This window comes from Myotis myotis, unplaced genomic scaffold (genome assembly GCF_014108235.1).
Source record: "Myotis myotis isolate mMyoMyo1 unplaced genomic scaffold, mMyoMyo1.p scaffold_m19_p_16, whole genome shotgun sequence".
NCBI lineage: Eukaryota > Metazoa > Chordata > Mammalia > Chiroptera > Vespertilionidae > Myotis > Myotis myotis.
The window spans coordinates 42,860,298-42,880,682 of record NW_023416320.1 but is presented as its reverse complement, the minus strand read 5'-3'; the positions used below and the strand labels follow the sequence as shown (position 1 = coordinate 42,880,682).

Below are 20,385 nucleotides of genomic sequence, written 5' to 3'. Positions count from 1 at the left end.
AGTACTTAAGTACTTAACTGATGTTTATATATATAATCTGTGAGAAAGATGAAAGATCTAGGATAGCACTTGAGAGACTGCCTCAGTGTAGACCCATCAACAGAAACAGTTGAAAAGTGAGTGGGTTAGGAGGCAGAAAAAAAAAAAGCTCAGTTTTAGAAATAATAATAATGAAATGCATATGGGAAAATTGGGTTTGTTGAGTTTGAGAGGAGTTGGGTAAATGATCCAGGTCTAGAGAGAGATTTGGGTTGGGTTCAGGAATCGGCAGTGGTGGTAAACTGCAGCTGTGGGAGCATGTGAGCTGCTGTAAAAGGGGGAAGAGGGATGGCTGAGATTTCACCCAAACACTGGAGAGTTAGCAGAGGAAGAGGTGCCCCAAAAGGGGTACTTGGGTTATTTATTGAATTCTTATTATCTGTTAAGCACCATAAATACATTAACTCCCCTCTCCCCCCACTTAATTGTTGTAGCATCCCTATGATGTGCAATACCCTTGCTGAGAAAGAAATTACCCCAATCTTAGCTGTTTAAAACAACACAAATCTTATTTCACAGTTTCTAGGCATGGTTTGACTTACTCCTCTGCTTCAGGGTCTCACAAGGCTGCAGTGACAGTGTTGGCTAGGGCTAGGGGTCTTGCGTAAGGCTTGACTGAGGAATGATCTGCTTCCAAGCTCTTGGTGGTTGTCTAGATCCAGTTCTCTGCAGGACTGAGGCCTTCAGCTTCTTGCTGGCTTTTGGCCAGAGCCCAACTTCAGTTTCTTGCCACGTGAGCCTCTCCATATGGCAACTCATTTACTTCATCAAAGCTGGCAGGGGAGGGAACCAATGGCATGGTGGGAGGTATAATTTCATGTAATCTCAGAAGCAGTCATGTGAAATTTCATCACCTTTGATTTCATTGATTAGAAACAGATCATAGGCGCTGCCCACACCCAAGGATTGGTTGGGGTAGGGGAGAGGAGACAGGAGATGATGATGATGATGGTGGTGGTGTCAGGATTTCACTGAAGTGTGGATGGAGGTGGAGGGGCTCTCTAAGGCAGTGGTCGCCAACCTTTCAGATCTCATGGACCACCAGTGGTCCGCAGACCCCCGTTGGCGACCGCTGCTCTAAGGTACCATTTTAATTCCTATGTTATATTTAAAAAAAAAAGAAATTGAAATAACTTGTTCAAGATCATGTACAAATAATGGGGCCAGAATCATTCAGGCAGTCTGGCTCCACAATTCCGGGCTCTTTTGCCATTATATTGTAAAGACTGAGAAACGCTGTAGGGTTTAGCAGTTTGGGGAGTTCTTTGGAGACTTTTTGTTTGATAGCTTTTAATGGTGTGGTGTGGGTCCAAGTCACATGTGGTTCCAGTGAATGTGCAGGTAGGAAAAAGACTGAGTAGAGATTACTCTTTCAGAAGGTAATTTTAAAAGGAAGAGAATAGTAACCATATATTGTCATCATATACTGAATTATTTCTCTCCATAGTAATCCAGAAATTTTTCTTTTTCAGTTCACCAAGTTTAACCAGTAATGCCATTCAGTTGCCAATATCAAGCAAAGCAAACATAAGCCAGTTTTAATCTTTTTAAGAAAAGTGGTAGTTCTTTTCACAGTGCCTGACGGTAAGTCACAGTTCCTACCTTTATAATAGATTTTTTAATAGATCTAAGGCATTTAGAACAATGATTTGGGAAGCAACTATTTTAAAACTTTTATTTGCCTTTTCTTTCCTGATAATTTTACTGTAGAGTCCATGTGGAAAGAATAGAAAGATACTAGTTTCTGGCAATTTATTGTTATCTTTCATTAATCTTAGGGATTTTTTACCCCAGTTGTTAAAAAAAAAAAAAGAAAAAAGCTAGACATTGAAATCTGTCCCCTAATTTACAGGGTGAGGAATGTCCGGCCTGCGGGCTGCACAAGGCATAAGAAATCATTTGGTTTTGTGCTGCCAAGGCATTAGGGGTGAGTTAATTAGATAGCAGGCTAACTTTTAAGTTGGTAATTTTGTATAGTCCATGAATGATGTTATAAAATATCCAAATGGTCCTTGGCAGAAAAAAGGTTCCCCACCCTGCTTTATTTTATACATGTTTTTTAAGGTTTTGACTTCAAATAGTTAGTGGCAAAGTTATTTTAAATATTCTGATTTCCACACTATACTGTTCACGAGGTGATAAAACTATTAGGGCCCGAGTTTCTTTTTCTTTAATATATATTTTTATTTTTTCAAAATATATTTTTATTGATTTCAGAGAGGGGAAGGGACAGTGAGAGGAAGAGAGAAATATCAATGATGAGAGAGAATTAGTGATCTGCTGCCTCCTACATGCCCCACACTGGAGATCAAGCCCACAACCCAGGCATGTGCCTTTGATCTGAATTGAACCTGGGACCCTTCAGTCCACAGGCTGACGCTTTATCCACCGGCTAGGACAGGGTCCGAGTGCAGATGGAACTCAGGCAGCTCAGGAGAAGGAATTGGAACTAACTTATTTCCCCTAACTTGCAAGTTAGTGGCTACTTTATTTGTTCTTTGTAAGTTTAACCTTAAGATTTTATTGTTATAAGGAAAAAGTGGAGTTAGAAAGATGTTTGATCAAATTTTTAATTTTTGTTTTATTTGAATGTAGAACAGTGACATGTACACATAACTTTTTTAACCACTGGCCATTTTGTTTAAACTATGCTTTAATGGTAAAACAGTTATGCATTTTACTCGTATCATTACTATTTGTTTTTAGGCAACAAGTTTACTTAATTGTCCAGTTAGCCATTTTAAACATAAAAACCTATGTTATTTGGTGGTGGTGTTATTTATCTAGTACAACTGTGCTTTGCTTTATGTGATGGTATTTGTATGTGTTTAAATTTGACCACTTTTCGTGTCTCTTTCTTTCAGTAACTATATCAGAGTGTGAGGTATAAGCCCACAGAATCCAGAGAAGTCATCATGAAGTTATATGTATTTCTGGTTAACACTGGAACTACCCTAACATTTGACACTGAACTTACAGTGCAAACGTGAGCTGTATTTCATTTGTTTGCATCAGCTTTGCATTTTGTACATGCAAAAACTTAACAGGAACAATTTGATTTGTGAAAACTATTGCTTTGTTAAATAAGAGTAGTGATATAGCAAGTCTTAAATGCAATATTTCATCCCAGCATATTGTTATCTTTCTCTGAAATGCTAAAGTTAAAATCATTAAGTTGTGCTTTATTCTATTTGTGTGACTATATTATTCACAAGAAACAACTCACCCACAAATATACTGATTTCAAACCAAAGTTATCAATTAGAAGTAAGTTTTCATAGCTGATTTCTATTCTAAGTTTCACAGTACACTGCTAAGGGGATTATTGCTAGCTATATAAAGCAACATGTATCAATCCCATGTTTTTTAGTGATTTTTTAAAAACTCCCTCATATGATTAAAGACAGTATTTGACTTTTAGCCGAATTAGTGGGAATCATATGTCTAATATTCTAGCTATGCAGGGGTTTCAAATATTTGACTAATAAATGTCCTCTTATATGGGGAGAAGTCTCAGGGGAGGAAAGATGTATTTTGAGGCTAAACGGAGGGAAATTGAAATAGCAAATCCGGGGGGTGGGGGGCAAAAGTAGGTTTACAAGTGAGTACAGTAAACGAGTTTATTCTTGTATTATTATTATTTGTTATTTTTCATATGAATAACTATAAACCTACTTTTGCCCCACCCTGTATTTCTAAATCTGCTTATATTTTTATAGTGGCAATCATAGTAAAGATTTGATAACAAAATAGAATTTTGACACTGAAAATATTATAATTTATGGAATTAATAATCTTAGTTTTAAAATGGAACTGTGAAATTATTAACTTAAAATTTTTTCGTTTTATAAAATGCGATTTTACCTGTAAAGGAATGATATTTGAAAGATAGGAAAAGGATATACAGACAGTCCTCGGGTTACGTCAGACTTGACCTACGTTGTTTTGTGGTTACATCGCCATCTCCCATTTATGTATAAAAAAAAGTTCTGTCATTTCGATGTATGTACATATGTGCTTTATGTTTTTTATTATTTATTTACCACAAGTAAAGGTCAGGAATTGTTTCTTTTAAATTTTTTTTACGGTTTCACTCATTACTGCTGTGTATGTGCTCCGCGTGAGTGATGTAGGTGCTTATGTAGGTGGGTTCCGACTTACGGCGAAATTGCGTTATGTAGCACCATAGGAATGGACCTCTGACATAACCCGAGGGCCTACTGTAATTTTCATATGGTTTAGATTTAATATATGGTTGTGTAATGTGATGTGGAGCTTTTATCATACATCCTATGTTTTGAGGATTTTAACAGACCTGATGCTAATTTGAGCATATTCCTTTGCTACATTATATAAAGAGCACAAAAATAAATGTCTACTGTCTATTTTATAGACTCACTTTTAGAAGTGGCACATGGTTTGACTTATTTACCTAAGATAAATTATGAAATCCAATTCCAGAAATAAGCTTATATCAGATATTTTACATAGTATTACATTGATAGTAAGCATATTTGTCATGGGGCTAATGTAAATAACTGATTTTTTACCTTTTTATTAAAGTGTTACAGATCTTAAGCATGCTATTCATAGCAAATACAAGATCGCTATTCAGCACCAGGTGCTGGTGGTCAATGGAGGAGAGTGTATGGCTGCAGATAGAAGAGTGTGCACCTACAGTGCTGGGACGGTAGGTGTCCTAGCAGCCCTTCTACTCAAACCTGCTTCAGCTTCCTCAGATAGGGCACGGGGAACTCAGCGTTCAGAATTAAGGCTTATCTGCTTCATGTATTAGGGCAATGTGCATGTTTAGTATTTGTAATATTTTACTTCAGTGTTGTTTTTTTCTTTGCATTTTTACTTTCATAGGACACAAATCCAATTTTTCTTTTTAACAAAGAAATGATCTTATGTGAGCTTCCACCTGCTATACCTAAAACTACCTTTTCAACAGAAAATGACATGGAAATAAAAGTTGAAGAGTCACTAATGATGCCTGCAGTTTTTCACACTGTTGCTTCAAGAACACAGCTTGCAGTGGTAAGATATAAGTATATTTTGAGATGTAATAGTACTTAGTTACATCTAATACAACTTAAAAAATTAACAACTGGTGCACTTAACAAAATGAAGTCTTACACATATACTTGGTAATATTTTTATGAATTATTAGTCATTTGTGAACATCTAGCATTTATTACTTCTAAAGCATTCAAATCTAAATAGCAAGGTATGTGGCTCAGTTGGCTGGAGTGTCATCTCATACACCAGAAGGTGGCCGGTTCGATTCCCAGTCAGGGCACATGCCTAGGTTGTGGGTCAGTGTTTCTCCTATGTTTTCTCTTCTCTCTCTTCACTTTTCTATTCTCCCTCACACCCTCCCTAAAATCAATTTAGAAAAAAAGAATATTAACTTATGAATCCAACACCCTTACTTTTTAAATTTAATGCTTTATGTTGCTTTTTCCATATCAATATCATATATAAATATACATACATTTCATTGTATTGGCACAAATTATTTATGATAGACATTGAGGTTCTTTGCATTTTATTTCATAGTATTGAAATTTAAAAAATCTTTGACTAGTCTTTATTTGATTAAGCTCTTTTTAAAAAAATACTTTTATTGATTTCAGAGAGAAAAGGAGAGGGAGAGAGAGAGAGAGAAACATCAGTGATGAGAGAGAATTATTGATTGGCTGCCTTCTGCACGCCCCACACTGGGGATTGAGCTGGCCACCCGGGCATGTGCCCTGACCTGGAATCAAACCATGACCTCTGGTTCCTAGGTCGAGGCTCAACCAATGAACCACACCACCTGGACCCATTTTACTTTTGATAGTTATTGCTGAGTTGCCCTCAATAGATGCTTTACCAGTATATACTCCCAGCATCAACGAGTTAGGTGTTTTTCTTCCTCCACTATTATAATAAGCAGGCACAAGATAAACTAAAGCATTCCCTTAACAATGCTTTCTTTAAAATGTGTTCAGAATGCATTCATGCACACATGTAAGTACATATATAGATACGTGCACAGAAACATTACCTTTTTTTTTTACTGTTTTTTCTTTTTCAATGTAGGAAATGTATGAAGTTGCCAAGAAACTTAGCTCCTTCTGTGAAAGTCTGGTCCATGATGAACACCTTCAACACCAGGGCTGGGCTGCAATCATGGCCAATCTGGAGGACTGTTCAAATTCATACCAAAAGCTACTTTTCAAGTTTGAAAATATTTATTCAAATTATCTGCAATCCATAGAAGACATCAAGCTAAAACTTACTCAGTATGTGTGCCATTAAAATGGATAATAAGATGTTTAAAATATCTTTGCAAAGTATCAGTAGTTTAGTAATTAATATTTAATGTAGGACATAATTGAAATTCATTTTTTGAGACTTTATGATACCGTTTTAATTTTTAAAAGAAACTTATTTTTATTGATTTCAGAGAGTAAGGGAGAGGGAGAGATAGAAACATCAGTGATGAGAATAATTGATTGGCTGCCTCCTGTATGCTCCCTACTGGGGGTCAAGCCTGCAACCGGGCATATGGCCTGACCAGGAATCAAACCATGACCTCCTGGTTCATAGGTGGAGCTCAAGCACTAAGCCACACCGGCTGACCTAAGATGTCTTTTATAGACTCCAAAATAATGGCCAGTTTTCCTCACCACATATTTACAGATCTTCCACATTTCTTTTTTTTGTGTTGTTTTCTTTATGTAAAAGTCTTAAAATACTTTTGACCCAAAGAATCTTTGCATCCTCTCATCTTGCTACCAACTTTCCAATAAAGTAAAGGTAACATAAAAAAAATAATATATCTAATAGCAATGGAAAAAATTTCGCCAAACCGGTTTGGCTCAGTGGATAGAGCGTTTGCCTGTGGACTGAAAGGTCCCAGGTTCGATTCTGGTCAAGGGCACATACCTTGGTTGCGGGCACATCCCCAGTAGGAGGTGTGCAGAAGGCGGCCGGTCGATGTTTCTCTCTCATTGATGTTTCTAACTCTCTATCTCTCTCCCTTCCTCTCTGTAAAAAAATCAATAAAATATATTAAAAAAAGAAAGAAAGAAAGAAATGGAAACAATTTCAAAACATTAACCAATCAAGGAAAATAATTTCCTTTTAAAATGTGGCCATATGAAGCTGCATAGGAAAGCTCAACATTTTAAACAAGGTAGTACTGGAAGTTTTATGACAAGACTTTTACCTAGCACTTAAATATTTATAAATGTACATAAGACAAATGTAGTAGGCATGACCTGGGGAAATGGTCAGACCTTGTATTGTGTTTTTGGCCTTGAAAGTAGCAAGTGACCAGAATCGGCCTTGGCAACAGGCTTTACAATTTAAGACCCTTAAAAAGACACTGTCTCAACTGTGGTGGTAGCACCAGCCAGCTCTGTACATTTGCTAGCTTGTAGTTTTCTAAGACTTAGTAAACTTCTTATTTTTAGAAAGTGGCGGTCTGGTTTGTAACTTTCCTTGTACTTAATTGGGTAAAAGTCTTTTCCACAAACCACCATCTATTTTGTGAACTTCGTTAGTCATCTTTTATTTGGTAAATTATGAACTGGTGTAAATTTGTACAGTTCATGTATATTGATTGTGGCAAAGTTGTACAGATTTCTATATTTTGGATGAGAAATTTTTCTTCTCTCTATAATAAATTGTTTCTTATCTTGGCATTTAAAAAAAAATGTGGCCATATGATTTAGGCTTGCTAAGATAGAAAAAAGCCAATGTTTTCTAGCTCTGTTTAGATGGTTTAGATCTCTTTAGATGGTTTTCTGGTTCTTCGTATATAAGCACACCTGATACCCTTTGCTTCTTTTTAAAAAGGGATATAATGAATATGAAAATATAGAAAATGTGTTTTCTAAATAGCAAGGTATGTGTGTGTGTATATATGTATATATGCTTTCAGTTTTTTGTTTGGTATTTTATTGCCTTGAATTGGGATTTTTAAAAATTCATTCATTCATTCATTCATTCATTCATTCATTCATTCAAGTAACCTTTAATAAAATCAAGTTTCTGTTTTGTGGGCTGAATCTTTAGAAGATTTTGGCCTCAAGTTGACAATGGGACAAATCTTGGGAAGGAAGGGAATCATTAATTAAGACTCGAAATATCTTTTAAAAGTTTATATAAAAACCTTTTTAAGTAACTATTTTTTAGAGAGTCACTTAGATATGTCAATTTAATGTAGGACCCTGAATCATTTTACATGTTTTTACAGAAGACACATCATCAAGATTTTATCTTTTACCCATGGCTTTTGACAACATATGTCTACTTTATTTTCAGGGTCTGATGAATGTAAGAGTTACCTTAATCTTTATTAAGATTGTTAATTTTATCCTGTGCTTTCAGTATGTCAAAAATCCTTGATTGACTTAAAAGATAAAAATATCTTTTAAGGGACTGCTATGGAAAATCTTTTTTTTTTTTTAATATATTTTATTGATTTTTTACAGAGAGGAAGGGAGAGGGATAGAGAGTTAGAAACATTGATGAGAGAGAAACATCAATCAGCTGCCTCCTGCACACTCCCCACTGGGGACGTGCCTGCAACCAAGGTACATGCCTTTGACCGGAATCGAACCTGGGACCCTTGAGTCCATAGCCAACGCTCTATCCACTGAGCCAAACCGGTCAGGACAAGTAAATCTTTTTTGTAAGTTTGAATTTCTTATAGCTTAAGGTTTGATAAAAATCAGGTGTTCACTTATTTAGTGTGAACTGACAAACTTTACTTTAGAATAGAATTTAAATGTGTTGATACCTTTCTCTCTATCTAACTAGGCTTCATTTAAACACCTCCTAGATTGCTTTACCTATGTATAGCATAATAGAGAGGTGGTAAGATTTGTGTAATAATAAAATGCTAATCTTTCAAAATGTTGATCTCTAATTAGAGTAGTCCTGTTATTTTCCTAACAAAACTTTTATATTTTAAGTTTAGGAACTGCGGTTTCAGTAATGGCCAAGATTCCACTGTTGGAGTGCCTAACCAGACATAGTTACAGGGAATGTTTGGGAAGAATGGATTCTTTACCTGAACATGAAGGCTCAGAAAAGGCTGAGATGAAAACTTCCACTGAACTGGTGCTCTCTCCCGATACGCCTAGGACAACTAACAAATCCTTGTTAACCTCATTTCACAAGTCAGTGGAACATGTAGCCCCAGATACCACAGATGTTGAAAGTGGAAAAGAAATTGGGGAATCTTGTCAAAGTACTGCTCAGCAGGATGAAACTTCAGTAGATGCTAAAGACAGAGATCTGCCTTTTTTTAATGTTTCTTTGTTAGACTGGATAAATGTTCAAGATAGACCTAATGACGTGGAATCATTAGTTAGGAAGTGCTTTGATTCAATGAGCAGGGTAAGTAATGTTAATTTGATACTTTTTGTTTTTGAAATTATATTATTTATACTAATTACTTTATGAAATGGGAGAATGAGTATTGTGTTAAAATAGAAATAATGAGTTTTGGAGTAAAAGAAAATTTTGTTTTTTATAGGTTTTATTTATACTGATGATTTACATTCAATGAAATACACACATTCTTGAGTAGTTAATTCTATGTATTGTTTTAATTTTGCCTAAGTTGAAAATTTGAATCTATTTTAGTCATCTCTTTTTAGCCCTTTATCACTCTAATGATTTACAGCTAGTCTTTGGTTTGTACAATACTTTGGATTGGAAATGTGTGCACATTGGACTCAATTACCACAAAATTGAGAAAAGAGAGAAGGTGTTCATATATGCACAAGTTTCAGTGCAAAGGAAGTGCTGCCTATATTTAAATAATGTCTGTTTCCTTTTTTGTGGTGTCACAAATGGTAGCCTCTTCTTAATTACACTAGAGGCCCGGTGCATGGGATTTGTGCACTAGTTGGGGGCATGGCCGGCTGTGGGAGTGCCATTCGGCTGACTTGGCTGATCCGGAGATGGGAGCACACTGACCACCAGGGGACAGCTCCTGCACTGAGCATCCGCCCCCTTGGTGGTCAGTATGCGTCATAGCGACTGGTCGACCGGTCATTCTGGTCATTCTGGTCATTCTGCCGTTTGGTCACTGGGCTTTTATTATATAGGATAGGATTGTATTCTTGATAATAACATTAGAATGGTTTATTTTTAACTGCTTTTGTATATTATCTGTGAACCAGAAGCTGTACATAAATAATTTACGGTCCTTTTGACTGTGTAGAGATGATGAAAGGCATCATGAAGGAGGTAGTATTTGACTATGACCCTTACAGAGAGGCAGCGATGGGCTTTAAAAGCTAGGCAGTACAATCAAGGTGAACCAAGGTTAGAAGTAGAGAAACACAGGGTTTGTGTGGATACAGTAGGCAATTCAGTTTCAAAAGAAGGTAGGTCTGGCAGGAGTTACTGGTATCAGATCATAGAAGCCTTTACTATATTCTATGTTTTTGGATGTCATTGTGGGTTGAAAGAAACCATTTAGGGATTTCCATAGGAAACATTTATAATGAGTTAGTAATAGAACATATCATCCTATCTAATAACAAACAGGGTAATTGTACCTTTGCTACGCCTCCCATTGGCTAATCAGCGTGATATGCAAATTAACCTCCAACAAAGATGGCGGTTAGTTTGCATACATAGGCTCCAAAGTGGCGCAGCAAAGACGGAGGACGGAAGGCGGCTCCGGCTGGGGCCGTGAAGACAGAGGACGGAAGACGGCTTCAGCCGGAGCAAAGGCCTGGGTCCCAGGTGCCGGAGGAAAACCGGTACCCGCAGCCAGGAGAAGGGAAGGCCTATTGCACGAATCTCTTTGTGCAACAGGCCTCTAGTAGTTAATATCCACACACAGATATTAGCAAGCAGTCAGAAACACAGGATGAAAATGTATAAGGATCAGGGATTAAAAAAGGATCGGGAGTTAGCTCTATAGCAATTATGCTGAAGTGATATAGAGAAGAGTAAAAATGGCCTAATAAGCACTGAGTGCTTCTGGTTCATCTGTGTTTATAGATTAGGTAGGAAAAGGAGCCAGAAAAGGGTATGTGAAGGAATGCCTGAAGTAATACCAAAATCTTTAAAATTTGGAAAAGGTGGTCTTCAGTGCTTAATGTAAAAGAACCACAAGTGAAACAAGGTCATTGGTGATCTTTGGCCTAATGGTTTTATGGAGAGTGCATGCAAAAAGCCTGCCAGTGTCAAGTATTCCAAGGGAAAGGGGAGACTAGTTGATCCAGCTCCTTGAGGAACTAGGGATTGAGAACAGCAATCACTCCAGGAGGGAAGGACATTTGAAGATGTTATGTTTTAGAAGTGGGATTGATAAGATAGTCAATGACCAAAACATGTGTCTTAGACCTTGAAAATTACATTTTATTTGTGATAGTGACAATTGAATAATTTGTGGCATTGATTGAAATGTGTAATTCCTGGAAATATATATTCTTTTTTGTTACTACTGTTAAGTCTCACCCGAGGATATTTTTCCATTGACTTTTTTAGAGAGTGGAAGGGAGGAGAAGAGATACAAGAGAGAAACATTGCTGTGAGAGAGACACATTAATTGGTTGCCTCTTGCACATGCTCTGACCAGGGCCTGGGACTGAGCTTGCAACCAAGGTACATGTCCTTGACCAAAATTGAGCCTGGGACCCTTCAGTCTGCAGGATGATGCTCTATACATTGAGCCAGATTGGCTAGGGCTATATTCTTAATTATGTATTTCCATATAACCAATAGTACTTGTGTTTTATTAACATAATTATCCTATTCTTGACCTTCTTCTGAAAATAAAACCTCAGATTCCTGTATTTTTCTCTGAAGCTGTATCAAACTATTTGATGACAATTTATTCATGTGTTCTTGTCATTTAGCTTGATCCAAGGATTATTCGACCATTTATAGTAGAATGCCGTCAAACTATTGCCAAACTTGATAATCAGAATATGAAAGCCATTAAAGGACTCGAAGATCGGCTGTATGCCCTGGATCAGATGATTGCTAGCTGTGGCCGACTGGTGAATGAGCAGAAAGAACTTGCTCAGGTGCTTATTTCAAACTTCTCTCATGAAAAGGAATTTGTAACTTTTCTATGAAGTTATTTTATGTGCAATATCAATTTGGTATGCACCATATTTTCACTTCACCCTTGAATATTGTGAGTGCAGTATTATTGTTTCCATGCAATAAATCATGTTCTTAATATTTTGGTTTGATAAAATAAATTGAGCTTAGACTATTTTAGATGACAACTGAAAGATAAGCAATGAAAGTGCTGTGAGCAGCTGAAAAAAAGGTGTTGAGAGAACATATCAAGCAGTCATTGCACTAAATATGTGAATACTTTCTGCTCCCTTCTCAAAAAAGTACACAGAAAAATGAAATTTATAAAGGACAGAAGGAAAATATAAAATCTTAAAGAATTTACTAATACTTAGGCTTTTAGGTTTAATTTAATGCAATGTTCCAAGAATTCTGTCAAATAAGGTTTGCAATGTTCCAAGAATTCTGTCAAATAAGGTTCATCACACACACAAAAAGGGATTAATTAACCTAGACATTTTCTTCCATACAAGTGACTGTTTAGATCAGTGATTCCCAAAGTGGGCGCTACCGCCCCCTGGTGGGCGCTGCAGCGATCCAGGGGGGCGGTGATGGCCACAGGTGCATTTGTTTTAACTTTTTTTGTATTACCTTTCTATTCTGAGTTCAATAAATAGTTTCATAATTTAAAACTTAATGTTTCTAATTTACACCTTTCTTTACTATATTTTACGAAAAAGGTAGAAACATTAATACATATATCTTTCTGTTTAATTGCTATTAAAATTTAAAAAAAATTAATTTCCAGGGGGCACTGAGTAATATTTTTTCTGGAAAGGGGGTGGTAGGCCAAATAAGTTTGGGAACCACTGGTTTAGATCATCACAGTTTTGTCTTCTATCTACCCTGGCAGGCACTCTGGCAAAACAGTCTATAGCAAAAGAGTTGACTTTTAAACATGCTTTTCCAGGGGTGTGAGTGTGTTCTTTCATTAGAACATACGAATGAGTAAACATTTTAATGGGTACAAATGTATAATTTACTGATGGAATTTATCTTGTAATTTCTGCACCCTCTCCTTTTCTCTCGTGATTTAGGATTCAGCCACTGTGCTGTGAACTGAATTCCTTTATTTTGTCTTTTTTGCACTGATTGGAACACCAATACAGTGCTGCAATAGTGTGAGTTCTTGTTTAATTCCTGATCTATAGAAAGTGGCCAACATTTCAAAATTTTAATGTTTATAGTAGGTTTTTCTCTCCTTGTTTCAGTAGATACCCTTTCTCAGATTATGAAAGTTACATTTAAGTTCTAATTTTTAAAAATATTTTTAATTGATTTTAGAGAGGAAGGAAGAGGGAGAGAGAGAAACATCAATGATGAGAGGGAATCATTGCTTGGCTGCCTCCTGCATGCCTCCCACTGGGAATCGAGCCTGCAACCTGGGTATGTTCCCTGACTGGGAATCGAACTGTGACCTCCTGGTTCATAGGTCAACCCTCAACCACTGAGCCACATGGATGGGCAGTTCTAATTTTGAACCACATTCAGATTCATGGAATTAACTGTGTCATCATAATATATTGTCTTTTTTATGTATATCTGGATTTAGAGTAACATATTGGCAAACTGAATTAAGTTGTATGTGTGTAGTTTTTATTTGTTATGTATTTGTCAAGAGTTTTGGCATCAGTTATAGCTTCAAAGTAAGTTGAAAAATCTTTTTTTTTTTTTTTAAATATATTTTATTGATTTTTTATAGAGAGGAAGGGAGAGGGATAGAGAGTTAGAAACATCGATGAGAGAGAATCATCGATCAGCTGCCTCCTGCACATCTCCCACTGGGGATATGCCCGCAACCCAGGTACATGCCCTTGACCGGAATCGAACCTGGGACCTCTCAGTCCGCAGGCCGACGCTCTATCCACTGAGCCAAACCGGTTTCGGCGAGAAATCTTTTAATTGGAACATTTAGTCTGCTTATTTGTTGTAAATACTGAATATTTACATTTAAATCAATCATTTGTAATTTTTCCTTTAATTATATGTCCTTTTTTGTCTCTAATTTTGCCTTTTGGATTATTTTTATTTTAAAATTTTATGTTTTAATTCTATTTATCATATTAGCTTTTTTCCTTTTAAGTAATATTTGGTGTATAATATACATGGAAATGTCCTTTATTTCCTTTTAGTGGCAAATTCAGTTTTTGTCATGTGAAATTCTCTTTAAATCACCTTTATTTCTGAAGGATATTTTCTTGATAGCGAATTTTAGGCTGTTAGCGATTTGCTTTTAAGCACTTTACCTTTGGTTTGGTTTTCAGCAGTTTAACTATAATAGGACAAGATGTGGCTTTCTTTATATTCCTCCTGCACTGGGCTTGTAGTACTACTTGAATTTGTGGCTTTCAATCAGTTTCTCTTCAAATCTTGATTTTGTATCTCTCTCTTCTCCTACGTTGATGCTAATTATACATGTATTAGACCTTTCTCCTCGTCCTTCCCATTTACCCTTTTCTGTATTTTGTATGATTATATCTATCTGCACTTAGTTTGGGATATTTTCTTTTGACCTATCAGTTCAAATTAACTTTCAGATTTTTTTTCAGGTGTGAATAGCTATTAAACTTTATTGATTTGATATTCTTTGTTAATCTTAGCTTTATATTTTCAATTTAGTGTTTTTTGTTTATATAGCTTCAAATTATCTACCAAAACATCTGGTCTTATCCATTATATCTTTGAATACATTAAGCATATACTAGTAATTAAAGGCTATATCTGTTAACACCATTACCTGTTTTTGTGTGTCTTTGAATATTTTCTGTTGTTTCTTACAGTTTTCTAGAGAGAATTTGTTTGCTTTTGGCATATGATAGGGGTGATTACAATCTTAGATCATCACCTTAATCCCATTTCAGAGATTTAGATGGGAAGTTGGTTTTCCAGTCCTTGTGATGGTGAGTCTACCAATTTCGTAGGATACTAGTGACCTGGTGCATGGATTCGTGCACATTGAAAGGAAATTCATTAGAAGGTGGCCAGCAGGGTGGGACTTGGCGATATGGGCCAGACACACCCTGGAGCCAACCTCCTGCTGGCATAGCTTGAAGGGCATCTGTGGAGTGAGCAGGGTCCCTCTGACAGCTGGGTCCCTTAGCCTGGCCTGCAGGGATCGGACCGAAACCAGTTCTCTGACATCCCCCTAGGGGTTCTGGAGTGCAAGAGGGCACTCTGCAAAGTTGCGGTCGTACAGGGTGTGGAATGCAAACACAAGTGTGCAGTAAACTAGATTCGGGGCCAATAGTGCCCCAGCAACAACATAACCCACAGCTGAAGGTGGAATCATGCGGCCCCATGAGGAATCGGGCTCCCTCTTCTCTGGTTCAGGGGTGCGTCACCTGAGAACCGCTGCTGCCAAGTCACCTCAGCTTGGCAGCTCCTGCATTGAGCGTCTGCCCCCTGGTGGTCAGTGTGCGTCATAGGTACCGGTCGGATGGACACTTAACCTTTTATTTATATATATATATACTAGAGGCCCAGTGCACAAAATTCGTGGATGGGGGTGTGTGGGGGGGATCCCTCAGCCTGGCCTGCACCCTGTACAATCCAGGACCCCTCGGGGGATGTCCCTCTCACAATCTGGGACTGCTGGCTCCTAACCGCTCACCTTCCTGCTGGCTGATCGCCCCTAACCTCTCTGCCTGCCTGCCTGCCCGATCGCCCCTAACTGCTCTTCCCTGCTGGCCTGGTCACCCCTAACTGCTCTCCCTGCTGGCCTGGTTGCCCCTAACTGATCTCCCCTGCCAGCCTGATCCCCCTAACTGTTCTCCCCTGCTGGCCTGATCACCCCTAACCACCTCTGCCTTGGCCCCCGCCACCGTTGCTTTGTCCAGAAGGATGTCCGGAAGATGTGTGGTTTGATTAGCATATTACCCTTTTATTAGTATAGATAGATAGCTTTTTGGGGGTGTGTTCTGTTGTTATTTTATTTGGAAAGTGTGTTCCATTGTCATTTTCTTTGGCTGGCACTGGTGTCTGATTTTTTATTTTCTAGCTCCACAAGGAACTATCAGAAGGATTGCTAACCTTATTCTTAGCTTTGGGTTCTTCTTCAGGCATCAGCAATTGTCTCTAGGGCAAAGCATTCCCAGTTGCCTAACTCACCTCTTCAGGTCTCCTCCTCCTCCTAAATCCTGGCGCCTTCAATATGTCTGACTCCACTGCTTTCTTGGATATCTAATAACTAAGGCCATGGGAAGGTTGGTTTACATTACTGTTACATCATAGTCTGCCATCACTAGAGGCAGAACTCTGAATTCTTGATCTTTTGTTTCTTCTCCATTGTCATTCTTTTAACCTTCTATAAAATGAATCAAATAATTGATTTAACTGTACTTCTTTTGATAGTCATTTAGGTTATTTTCATTTTTCTTATTACAAACATTGTTTTAATATCACAGTGTATCTTTATGTGCATATTCTAGTATTTCTTTAGTTTATTTTTTTATATTATCTTTATTGATTTTAGAGAGGAGGGGAGAGGGAGAGAGAGATAGAAACATCAGTGATGAGAGAGAATCATTGACTGGCTGCCTCCTGCACACCCCCCACTGGAGATCGAGCCCACAACCCAGGCATGTGCCCTTGACTGGAATTGAACTTGGGACCCTTCAGTCCATAGGCTGACGCTCTATCCACTGAGCCAAACTGGCTAAGGCTTTTTTTAGTTTATTTTTAATTTTTCTATTGACATTCTGTATTATATTAGTATTTCTTTTTTTAAATAATATTTTTATTGATTTCAGAGAGGAAGAGAGAGAGAGAGAGAGAGAGAGAGAGAGAGAGAGAGAGAGAGAGAGAGAGAGAAGAGAGAGAAACACATCAATGATGAGAGAGGATCATTGATCGGCTACCTCCTATGTGCCCCACACGTGCCTATAACCCGGGCATGTGTCCTCACTGGGCATAGGTTGACACTCAACCACTTAGCCATGCCGGTCGGGCTATATTGCTATTTTTTTAGGCACAGCCTAAAGAACTGAAACATTGCCCAGGCATGTTTTTTCCTGATCTTTAGGTCTTTATTGGATCAGGTGTATTTTCCCTCAGTGTGCTGTATTACAAATAATGTGGCTTTGGTGTCAGGAAATCCTTTATTAATGGTCCAGAATTTAGATTTGGGGATTCTATATTTTTCTTGGATTAAGTAAAAAGTAATTAAAAACCTATTAAGACTGACAGGAGATAAAAGCAGTATGTTATTTTTAAATGGATTAAGTTACAGAAAAAGTATAGCCACAGTTGATTATATCCCATTTTGAAAGAAAAGTAAGATAAAATTACTATTGAAATTGTCTTATATTTTTATGTAAACTATTCTGACTTAATTTTAAATACACATCATTTAAATTTAAGTATGTGCATGATGTTTAGAATAACATGAAATGGAGAGAACTACTAGAAATTAGGAAGACACATTTGCAGTTCTTTGCTGATCAGTATGGTTAAATCCCTAGAAAGATAATCATTTATACAGCAAGTATGGCAGTCAGATGAATGTTCAAATCCGAAACCTTCTGTAATGTATTATCCAGTAAATAGAATAGGAAAAGAGCCCTATAAACACAATAAAAATACTTAGTAATAACCTAATCAATAGATTATAATTATACCCTCTGAACATTTTTTTAAAGTCTTTGCTGTTGGGCTTTCATTTGGCTGGTTGAACAAAAGAAGACTTTTAAATATGGCACATCTATCTAAATTTATAGCCTAAAGCCAATCCCTTCCCTACTTAGCAAAATGATGTAAAGTTCACCAATGAAAATAAATGAGTGAGGATAGCTAAGAAAAGTTTTTTCCTATCAAATAATAAAATATACTGTAAAATTGTACAGTTTAGTCATTGCTCTAAAGATAGCACAAAACATGTATCTGTCAGTGGAACAAAAGATAGTCCAGAAATACTGAGAGGAATGGCTTTTCAATAAAAAGCGCAAAGTTAATTGATTGTTTTTTATATGAGGAAGTATATAATATACAATTAAATATCATTGGTCAAGATTAAATCAGCTACTCTTTCATGGCTTTAAATCATTGATCATGTTTCATACAATATCATGCTCTTACCCACCCATGTGTAGTAGGTGTCTAGAAACATACTTTCTAGTTCTAATTAAGTTATTGAATGTATCTGGATAAGTTATTTTATCTCCCTGGGCTTAACTTTTTTTCTAGTATGACAATGGAACAGAATTAAGAGTATAGATTTCTTAAAAACCGACTCTTTTGTTATGACCACATGTTCCACATTCAAAGAGTAGATTTTACAATCTTTGAAAGTAAGACAGTTCTTGTTTAACATAAAGATATTTCTCCTAAGTGAATGTTCATATCTCTCATGTAACCAAGTTAATACCTTTTAAAATATTTTCTCTCAAAGGGATTTTTAGCTAATCAGATGAGAGCTGAAAACTTGAAGGATGCATCTGTATTACCTGATTTATGCCTGAGTCATGCAAACCAGTTGATGATTATGTTGCAAAATCATAGAAAACTGTTGGATATTAAACAGAAGTGTACCACTGCCAAACAAGAGCTAGCAACTAACCTACATGTCAGATTGAAGTAAGTGATTTTGTTACCTTATTTAGGATGTTTAGAATTGATGTTTGATTTCTCCCAAGTGGTGGAGTGTTTTCTCTTGCCACTAAATTGACATTAGAGTATTTTTATATTTTTTAAATTTCATTCTATAGGTGGTGTTGCTTTGTAATGCTTCATGCTGATCAAGATGGAGAGAAATTGCAAGCTTTACTTCGCCTCGTAATAGAGCTGTTAGAAAGAGTCAAAATTGTTGAAGCTCTTAGTACAGTTCCTCAGATGTACTGCTTAGCTGTTGTTGAAGTTGTAAGGAGAAAAATGTTCATAAAACACTACAGGGAGGTATGCAAGTTGAATTCTGTTTTAAGTGTGTATGAGTCTTAATAAATTTGTGAGTGATATTAACATAAGCTTTCCTCCTTTTAGTGGGCTGGTGCTTTAGTCACAGATGGAAAGCGATTATATGAAGCTGAAAAGTCAAAAAGGGAATCCTTTGGGAAATTATTTAGTAAGTGTTCTTCATTAATAACTTGTTTATTTTTTTAAGTAAAAAATGCTGTTTTTAGTCTATAAATATGAACACAGCATTATATAACATGTATCTGTGTGTGTTTTTTAAATATATTTTATTGATTTTTTACAGAGAGGAAGGGAGAGGGATAGAGAGTTAGAAACATCGATGAGAGAGAAACATTGATCAGCTGCCTCCTGCACACTCCCTACTGGGGATGTGCCCGCAACCAAGGTACATGCCCTTGACCGAAATCGAACCTGGGACCTTTCAGTCTGCAGGCCGACGCTCTATCCACTGAGCTAAACCAGTCAGGGTGCATGTATCTGATTTTAATTAGCATTGAAATCCATAGAAATATTTAAGGACTGTAGAGTTGAATCCATTATTAATTTTAAACTTGAAGTATTGTCAGTTTTTTTTTTCACAAACCAGAGGGTTTTGTTTTGTTTTGTTTTGTTTTATCTCAAAGTTATCATATTAATTTCTTTCTACAGGGAAGTCTTTTTTAAGAAATCGCCTATTTAGAGGATTGGACTCCTGGCCTTCGTCCTTTTGTGTATGTATTTATTTCCTAATCATGACAAAATTTTGTATGTGTTCTAACCTTTATTTCAGAAGTAGTGGTATTTATCAGAATGCTAGTGGCCGGGTGCACGAATTTGTGCACATTGAAAGGAAATTAATTAGAAGAAATATTTTAATACCGCTATTTGCCCGTTCTCTATAATAGAAGTTTCAACCAAATTCATGATTGACAATGACAGATGGAAACACATGCATGCGATTGGCGCCAGCGAGAGCTTTATATGTATCGTGCGTGTGCAAGTTAACTTAGCCTTTTATAGATATAGAATAAACTTGCTTAATTAGACCTGCTTTCTGATTTAGCTAAACTTTTTTCAGCCCAGTGAACTACCCCAACTTCTCTTTCAGATAATTGTCAGCAACAGAGCAGTAAATATGAACACAAAGCAGATTATTATTATAGATTACGCAGGGAGAACAAAGGGTAAAATATTTAACTGCAGCAGTGTTTGACTATATTCTGCACAGTGAGAAAACCTGAAGTCATTTTCAAGGTCCACCATTTCTTCTTATCAGTTGGGTCAAGTTTCTAAGCTTTCTAAATCTCCGTTTTCCAGCTAATGCAAAGAAAATAGGATCCCACCGAATCT

At 36.8% G+C, this 20,385-nt stretch overlaps 1 protein-coding gene across 11 annotated transcripts in view; it reads left to right on the top strand.

The window, feature by feature from the left end:
* Positions 1 to 20,385, top strand: part of RB1CC1 (RB1 inducible coiled-coil 1) — a 67,944-nt gene that overhangs the window by 13,519 nt on the left and 34,040 nt on the right. For 7 of the 11 annotated variants that reach the window (XR_004972528.1, XM_036338595.1, XM_036338590.1 and 4 more), the window contains exons 2-12: positions 1,512 to 1,623; positions 2,904 to 3,025; positions 4,603 to 4,729; positions 4,909 to 5,079; positions 6,127 to 6,329; positions 9,012 to 9,438; positions 11,922 to 12,092; positions 18,536 to 18,720; positions 18,852 to 19,038; positions 19,123 to 19,204; positions 19,705 to 19,766. Coding sequence is in view for 10 of the 11 variants with exons in the window: in XM_036338595.1 (XP_036194488.1) it covers positions 2,955 to 3,025; positions 4,603 to 4,729; positions 4,909 to 5,079; positions 6,127 to 6,329; positions 9,012 to 9,438; positions 11,922 to 12,092; positions 18,536 to 18,720; positions 18,852 to 19,038; positions 19,123 to 19,204; positions 19,705 to 19,766 (1,686 nt within the window). In the remaining variant the exon portion in view is untranslated. Of the gene's footprint in view, positions 1 to 1,511; positions 1,624 to 2,903; positions 3,026 to 4,602; positions 4,730 to 4,908; positions 5,080 to 6,126; positions 6,330 to 9,011; positions 9,439 to 11,921; positions 12,093 to 18,535; positions 18,721 to 18,851; positions 19,039 to 19,122; positions 19,205 to 19,704; positions 19,767 to 20,385 lie in introns of those variants that run through there. The other 4 variants (XM_036338591.1, XM_036338588.1, XM_036338596.1 and 1 more) reach the window with 4 other exon arrangements.